This window comes from Mesitornis unicolor, unplaced genomic scaffold (assembly GCF_000695765.1).
Source record: "Mesitornis unicolor isolate BGI_N332 unplaced genomic scaffold, ASM69576v1 scaffold12301, whole genome shotgun sequence".
Lineage (NCBI taxonomy): Eukaryota > Metazoa > Chordata > Aves > Mesitornithiformes > Mesitornithidae > Mesitornis > Mesitornis unicolor.
The window spans coordinates 2,225-10,873 of NW_010161817.1; the positions used below are offsets into that span (position 1 = coordinate 2,225).

At 49.4% G+C, this 8,649-nt stretch overlaps 1 protein-coding gene across 1 annotated transcript in view; it reads left to right on the plus strand.

Moving 5' to 3' along the window:
• Positions 1 to 8,496: 8,496 nt before the first annotated feature.
• MAGI3 (membrane associated guanylate kinase, WW and PDZ domain containing 3) overlaps positions 8,497 to 8,649 on the plus strand; it is a gene marked incomplete at its 5' end in the record, with an annotated part of 26,405 nt that continues 26,252 nt past the window's right edge. Inside the window, one exon of the mRNA XM_010193455.1 lies at positions 8,497 to 8,613. Coding sequence (XP_010191757.1) covers positions 8,497 to 8,613 — 117 coding nt within the window. The remainder of the gene's footprint in view (positions 8,614 to 8,649) is intronic.

An 8,649-nucleotide genomic window follows, 5' to 3' on the forward strand; every position in this document is an offset into this window, starting at 1 on the left:
TGCGCCCAGCGGGTCCCTGCCCTGGCCGGGAGTCCTGTGGTAAGGGGGTGTCAAGGAGCCCAGCAGAGCTGTGTGCCCAAAACGCCCATCGATGCCAATTCCACATGGGTTGGTGTGCGGGAATGAACCGCGCTGTCAGGAGCTCGTGTACCTCGGAGCGACGCAAGGCAGCGACGTTTGGGGTGGGCTTGGTGTTTGAGAGCCCAGTTTGCTGCTGTGTGAACTGGGTTTATGGGTCCAGCCATGCCGGACCTGGCGCTGCCGTGCACGGGGTCACTGAGGGTGCCGTTGCTGTCAGCGTTTTATGTTGCCTGTGCAGGTCGGGCACCCAAGGGGTTTGCTCTGTTCCAGGAGAACGCAGCATCTTCATGAAGCGCTGTCGTCGTCAGGCTCCTGCGCTGCCAAACTCCGACTGAAATAGGTTAGTGGGCCTGGAAATTATGTGGAGTGTAATTGCATGTCTTGCTTCCTATGGAAGGCAGACTAAAAATAAACCTGCCTGCGATTTGCATAAGTCCTATTCTAATCAGAACACTGAAAAAAAAAAAAAAGAAAAGGTCTTGGCATGTGAACATGTATCCTTATGGTGGGAAAACAGTGCCAAGTCCCAAGCAGATTAAATGGCTTGTGTAACGCTGAGCAGCTGCAAGGACATTTTTCTGTGGGGATGTGACTGAAATGTGTCATTCTGTAGAGCCGCACGCTGCTCAAGCAATAAGATACGGTGTGGTGTGGTGTGGTCCGTGGTACGGCACGGTACGTCAGCGTCTGAAACGCGATGCTGTGTCAGGACAGACAAGGGCAGGCGGGTTTCGCCAGACGAGTGCCCTGGGTGGGATCCCCTCCTGGGGGGATGTTGCAGCAATGCTTATTAAATGTGGGTGACTTTGAATTTCACATGAGCTGTGGATTATCAAAGGGACGCATTAATATTAGAGCAGTTTGGGGACTCAAGTAGCGTTTTGTTCGGTTGTGTACGCTAATTGTGCTTTCTGGAGCACATCGGTTTGCTGTCTCAGTAGATTGTTTCCTCTAGTGTGAATAAACGAAAACCTCACATTGTAAATGTGAGGGAATGAATGGAAGGTTGTTTATAAATGGGGAGAAACGAGCTGTAGTTACCCCGAGGAAAATCACCTCTATTGTTGGGGTTACTTGTCTTTGCTTTGGAGTTTCCACTTCTGTGTCTGCTCAATTAAGAGCAGGCTAAATGATTTAGGTGTTAGTGTGACCCACGACAGCTGCAGAGCACTCCGATTTCGTGGCTCCAGTGTCTGTGTGTGACTTCACAGTGCGAGCGTTGCAGCGACAGCTCCTGCTCCTGCCAGGCAGCCTCTGTAGGTGTAGCGAGTGGCACGGTGGTTAAAACTCAGCGAGGGATTGAGTGCATAATGAGGAAGCTTTAATAAAGTGCTGTTATTAAAAGAACCCTGTATTTTTAATTTTTTTAAATGCGTTTGCATATTACAAATTCTCAGTGTTGTTTTGACCCCTTAGGTTGTTGTAACACTCTCTTTAATGAGTGTGAGCCCATTTGCGTGTCGCTGTACAGGCTCCATCACCTGCAGTGGTTCAACTGATCGTGCTCCGTCCTGCTCAGTGTCTTTGTGTTCTTCTGCTTCGTGATGACAAAACCCCGTTGCCTCTCATGCTTCACCTTCATCTCTTACTTTGGCAGCCAGAGTTAGATCTTGCAGATCTAGGTTTGGTTTTGTGAGGTGTTTGAAGCTCTCAGGCTGTGCTCAGTGAGCTTTCCAGATATCCCCATAAATCCTTGTCTTTGCCTTAAGCCTGGCACTGGCAGAGCCTGACAGGGCGCAGTTTATCTGGATTCCTGTTCTTTATCACCACTGCAAACACAGCGTATTTGGGAATCGTGTGCCATTTGAACGGATGGAGCAGTGTGGGGACTGCTACCAAGTGAGAGGACAGGGAGGTGCAGTGCTGGAGGTGAGGGGGAGCAGCTACAGCTGGGGCCAGAGGGTGGATGCAGGAGGGGAGGATGCCATTCCCCACCGCCCTACAAGGACAGCAGCTTCACCTGCTGCAGGAACAGAGATGTCTCAGGGGTGACTCTGCACAGCCGCTCTTCACCCACTTCACAGAATGACAGAATTACTGAGGCTGGAAAAGACCTCTGAGACCATCAAGTCCAGCCCATGACCTAACACCACCACATTGGCCAGACCATGGCACTAAGTGCCACATCCAGCCTTGCCTTCAGCACCTCCAGGGATGGTGACTCCACCACCTCCCTGGGCAGTCCATTCCAGTGCCTGATCACCCTCTCCGTGAAAAAGTGCTTTCTGATGTCCAGCCTAAACCCCTTCCCCACATCCATCCCAACAGCATCAAAACACAAAACGCTGTCAGCGAGCAGAGACCAGCGCTATCTCTGCTTTTAGGTACGACCCCATGGTAATTAAAACCAAATTCTCTGCAGTGAGTCTTAGTTACTTCAGAAAGTTGTAACGTGTTTCGTCTTTCCCACGAATTAAGTACGATTCATGCTGCCTCCCAGAGAAGTGTGGGGAAGGATCTTAAGAAAAGCAGAGAGGGAAAATCTCTCTTCAAAATACAGCAAATCTTTCTAAATAGGCAGAAGACTGTTGATCTGCTCAGTGCTTTTTTCACTTCTTAAGAAAATACCAAATCAAAGAGAGGCGAGGAAAGTCTCTCTATATAATATGAAAGGTCAGAATGTTCTCTTGCAGAAAATTCTTTCTCATTTTTCTTCCCCACTGTTAGATTGAAGGAAATGGTTATGTTTGCATTTTATGTGAAACCCGTTCATTATTTTAAATCATTTGAGTTGTACTTTTTATCTCCTTCAGTGTCTGATCTTCTGTCAGAAACAGCTGTATGGCTCTGGGTGCCTTGCTGCTCTCCCATTTCATAATGCTGCATTATGGATGGGTGTTAGCAGAGAAAACCCCACGCACTGGTGCTTCTCCTGACCGTGCTCCCGTGGCTAATGGATCTGTGTGTGTGTGTGCAGCGTATTCCTGTGACCACATCAGATGTGTGCTGGAAGCTGGCATCTGAAAGTTTGAACTGCTTCACTCAAAGGATTTTCTTTTTAGAAGTCCTTACGGTTGCAGGCAGGAAATGCGTTGCACAAAACCAACTTAAAACGACGTCTGCTGTCACTGCACAGAATTCACGCGTAGGCCGAGAATGCCTACAGGTGTGGTGAGACACAGGGAAGGAGAAGTGGTGTTCAGTGGAAAATAATGCACTGTGTGCTCCACCAGTGACTGCCAACGTCTCTCATCGTCTCTGCGTACTCTCTTTCGGTTTTTTACGCGTATGTTTCATTTAATGTTAACTCCATAAATGTATACACTGTATTTTCAGGAAAAGAGAAAGCTTTTGCTTTTTGGTGGTGTAAAGAACAGCCGTGTTGGTTGGTGGCTGCGGTGAGGTGGGAGCTGCCCTCTGCGGGTGCAGGGCAGTGTCCCCCCCGCCCACAGACACTTTGGGCTCTGGCGCTGGGGGCGATGAGCTCAGGGGGTGGCAGAAGGTGCTGCTCTCCTCTGTCTAAAACCTCTTGATTTCACAGTGCTGGATCCTTATTCTTTCCTCCCAAGTCAGCCAACTGCGATGCATCTATTTGCAAACGGAGGCAGTTGTTGGTTGGGTGACAAGTGTTATTTTCATGTACCGACCAAATGGCACTGAAAGACTCCATCTAAATGCCCTCTGTGTTCTGCCAATATTTTCTTTCTTCTTCCTTCTGCACTAAACAGTAGATGGTTTTTTTCCCTAGATTTTAATGCGGCAGAGCTGTGTACAAAGGAAGAATGGCGCAAAGGACTTATCTCAAAATGTCCTTTGCCCAAAAGGTTTGATCATTTCTCAGTGCTCTTTTCTCCCTTTGCTATAACATGTTTTCTCCAGATGCTGGCGTAGCTTCCAGAGCGGCGTAGCGAGGTGATTTGGATTCTCCGCACACAGACGCCGTGCGAGGCTGCCCCTCTCCCGCTCTCTGTGGAGGGCAGCCCACGCAGCCCAGCTGGCTTTAGTGAGATTATTGAATATTTGAGAGTCCAGTTTTGTCGGCACTCATCACCCTCAGGACTTTCCCTTTCCCTTCCCTCACCAAACAACTTTCCCAAGTCATTCCCTCTGCTGGTAGCAGCGTTGATAATTTCAGAGGCATTTGGTTCTCGGTGTCTGTTGGTTTGCTCGCAACCCAAAGCTCTACAGATGATCCTGGCTTGAGGGAGAAGGTGAGAGGTCTCTCAGTGCAACCAGAACAGATTAAAATACGTTTTGGCTCTTTTTGCATGCTCTCTAAGGTTTGTTTTTTTTTAAAATTTTGTCTTTGTAAAATACATCATTTGCATTTCACATCCAGAATAAGCTTCTGATGTGTTTGGCTCTTCTCCCACGTTTGTTCTGAGAAAGGAAGTTTCGTTCTTTACCTTGTCTGTTCTGTTCGTTGTCAGGGGCAGATCGATGTCTTGTGACAGATTGCCGTTTTCGGACAAATGTCGCTACCTACCACTGATAGCACAGATCAAGATGCCCTTACGGTATCTGAGCCAGAGCCATGCCCACGGTGGCCCTGTGGAGGATCTCCATGGCACTCGTCAGCAGTTGGCCTTTTCTGGTGTCGGGCCTCGCAATCAAAGGGCGCGATTAATTGAGCCTTCGGGAACCGAGCAGTGCAGCCCTGCTGCTGTTCGGGTCTCGGTAAAGGCAAGCGAGCAGAGCCTACATCTCGCATTCCTGAGATGATCTTGTTATCCGCCCGCGGCCTTTTCAGCAGCGCAGCCCCGCTGTGGCCGGGCCTGCAGCCGGGAGGTGGCAGCAGCCTGCAGTGCTGTGGGACAGGCCCTCACCGCCCTGACCCATCACAGCCCATGGCGAGCTCTGAGCAGGCCTGGAGAGCAGGGCCTGTTCCTCCATAGCCCCCTGACCACAGCCTGTGGGCCTGAGAAGCGGGGCTGGTGGGGCCTGTGTCCCCTGATCACGACCCATGGCTGGCTCTGAGCAGGCCTGGGGAGCAAGGCCGGTGGGGCCCGTGTCCCCTGACCCCCCCAGTCCTGCCCCAGCCCCAGCCGGAGGCTCCCTCCTGCCCGCCTTGGGCAAAGGCCTCGGCTGCCGCTCTCCCTGACAGGGACTTTTGGGGTTTTTTTTACCCTTTATTTCCCCAGCGGGACTGCAGACAGGCTTTTTAAAGATTTATACCAAGAATGAGGGAATGCAATTCCATTTTCACATCTGTTCCCTTAAAATACATTTTGGTGCTGAACGCTACAAAGTGTAAGCCCTAGTAATGAATTATATAGTTTAAAAGGAAAGTGGCATGCTTTTAATACTGCTGCTTTGAAAAATTGCTTTTATAATTAACAGCAAAGTATTTATTGAAGAGTTTGAAGGAGAACCACCAGATGCTCATCCAGTTGGCCATCAGCATCGCAGTCCCTATCAGCACGTAGATGCCACAGTCTCTGGGAGGTGTTGGCATGGAAACTTGGGAGTGTGGCTGGAGTGGTGCGGTGGATGCGATGTGCCCACCCTCGAAAGTTGTCACCTGTGCACAAAATGTGCAGCAGAACAAAATGGAGAATTTCCACGCGGTCTGCAGAGTGATTTGTGGGGGATGTCGCAGATGCTCCGAGTACTGGCAGCATTAGCCAGGCATACTTGTGACATTATTTTGCTGTGAGTTATTGTCGGGCAGCAGCATAAAACCTTCACAGATTGAATTCTTAGAATTTATTGCGTATTTCGGCTTTGAGCTTTGCTGTTTTACCAACATTGCTAATTTAGAGATGGACTTGGCTGTTGTGTTCTAGTAGCACCATGGCAATACTCATCTGTTTGTAGCTGTGATATGTACGCTTAAAAATAGCTACCGTCATCCTGTTTAGGTGCAGGAGCAAAGGCAACTTTGCCGCTGCGGTTTGTGGTGTGACAAGAGAAATGAAAGCCACTGCCCCCGTTTTTTGCGATGCCTCTGTCACTCATTTTGCCTCTGTCCTTCACAGCGCTCTGTTTTGCTGCAGTGGTGCTGAAGCCTTTTCTCTCCTGCAGTCACTTCAGTCTTCCTTACCGAACTGCAGCGTGCATATCCTTATTGAAACCCCTTTGTGGTTAATTTAAATTAAAACTGAAAACAAGAGGCTTGTGCCTGTTTGTCTTGCAGAACCTGAACGGTGTAAAGTACGTTATTCCTCTTGACTGGTCCCTGCGTTGTGTGTGTCATCCTTCAGAGACAGCTCCGCAGCACAACCACCACCAACCCGACGTGTATTAGGTCATTTCGGAGGGTCTGATACATCAGGTTCTCCTAAAAGCCTGTGTGAAACAATGTAAAGGAGCACATTCATCTGCTGAAGGGGGAAGTGTCTGCCGTTTGCGTCAGAACGAGCTCGGGAGCTTGCCCGAGGCCTCCTTACTGTTGCTTCATTTTCTGCTTCCTAATGCACACCATTCTCGGGGACTTTCTGTCATTTTCCTTCTGCCCGCTGTTTTGGTGGACTTGCCCCTGTTTTCCCCAGGCAGTCCTTTCAATCCCCAGATTCAATCCTCCCAATCTGTCTGGGTCTCAGAGGACAGGCCAGCGTTTTGAGATTTTAATGTTAAGATTAACCCCTCAATGCCAGCACACCCTTAGGAGCAGCTTTGCTTTTACCTTTTTTTTTGTTTTGGACTGATAATTATTGGAAAGGGTTTATGAGCGTTGAAGTTTTAAAAGATGAAGAGGGTAAGGTCAGTGAATAAATCGAGTCTGTGTAATTCTACAGCCAGCCCCAGTTTTCAGCTCTTACCAAGGTTTTGCAGCAGGCAACGCTCTGAACGTGGCTGGTGACCAGATTGTTCTACCCGAGTCAGACCAGTGTGTATCCGTCTGCCCCAGTGCCGTACGCTGGTGGTGTTCGAGTGCAGTGCTATGGAGCGGCCTCTGACAGGGAGATGGATGGGCTGTTTCGGTGGTAAAACATTTTTTAGCGTTGAGGAACCATCTTGTCTACAAACAATGAAGAGATTTGTCGTAACAAACAGAAAATATTTCTCTTGCTGGAGATTACAGCATTTGTTTTCATTTTCCATGACATATTTTGCTCATTATGCTGCAGGAAGCACATCCAAAGTTTTATAAAGAGCAGCTCATGATGGCAAAACAGGGAATTGAGCCGGGGGCTCGCTGTTGAACTACAGAGAGCGTCGGACCCGGGGGAGCGCCCGGGATGCTGCGAGATTCATGTGTGGGCAGCAGTGGGGCCGGGGGTGCTGCTCGCCCACCCGCGGCGTGGGAATTGCTGCACCGCGGGTGCAGCCGCCCTGGGGGCCGTGCAGTGGGGTTCTCGCTGCAGGACGCTGCATGTGTCTGGATGTGGCTTTAAAATAAATGACAGCATTAAAGGAGGGTGAGAAATGGACCTGATCTGGAGCTCGGGGCTTGTCAAGCACTGGGTGTGCTGCCCGTGTCACAGGAGTGCATTTGGGGGCCTTTTCTCTCTTTGCTTGGGGGCTTAGAGTGGTTTTGTTCAGGTTTTGGTAATTTATGGGCCTCTACGAAGAGAGGGCCGATGCGTAATCTCCATTTCACTTCTGCATATTTGCAGCACGCCATTGCTTTGCTTGGAGGGAAGAAGGTGCCTGAGATGGGGTTTCCTGGTGGTGGTGGTGGCTGAGGTGACGCCTGTCGTGTGCTCAGGCCCTTGGTGGTGCGGTCGGGTCGCACCTGGCAGCCGGGGCTGGCGCGGTCCCGAAGGAGCCGTGTCTGACCCCCTCTGCGAGCCACCAGCGCCCGCCGCTGGCCACCCCTGCGCTGGGGTTTGGAGCCAAAGACGGGGGCTTTTCCCTAAAACCCCCAGTGCTCTGCTGCAGTCGGTAACTTGAGTTCCTCAAGGTCGCTGAACCCTGGTTAATGCTTTCTGGGAAGATGACAGGACACAAAAGATTGTTTTGTACCCTTCTGTCAGAAGGATGAAGCAGTAACGCAAGAGCTCGGTTATTTGTGTGCTGAAGGGGCCGTGGTTATCTAGCGACATGACAGATTCGCTAATGATACCTGACAGAAGTATTGCAAAGGAATGATTGTGAAATAACTCTCTTCTGTCGCGCAGTGTTCTTAAAAAGAAAATGTTTTCTCTTTGTGGTATCAAGAATGCAGATTCCCATGTGACAAGGTATTGAGTTCAGGTGCCTCGCCGGTTGGTGTAAATCGAATAGAAAGCATCGCTGCTATATTCTGAGGCAGTTTCCTGTCTGTAGAGACTTTTAATTTTGGTAATAGAGTTTTTAATACTTTCTATTGATTTCCAGACAATTCCAGAATATTGTCCTTGTCTTGCCTGGGAGATGCTGAGGGTGGATGGGTGTTGCTCAGCTGTGCCTGAATTCTGGTTGTTGCCTTTTAAACAACCGAACCCTTTCTGCTGCGTTCTCTTTTTGAAATGTTGATAGCAGTGAAATGCCATTCTTGCTGTGAGATCCTGCTTATTTTTTACAAGTTACTCTTGTTTGTTTTTTTTCAAGGAAAAGTCATCAACAAAGACTTGCGCCACTACTTGAGCCTTCAGTTCCAGAAGGGCTCGATAGACCACAAGCTCCAGCAAGTGATCAGAGACAATCTCTACCTGAGAACCATCCCTTGTAAGTATGTAGAGATGAGCCTCGTTTGATCCATTC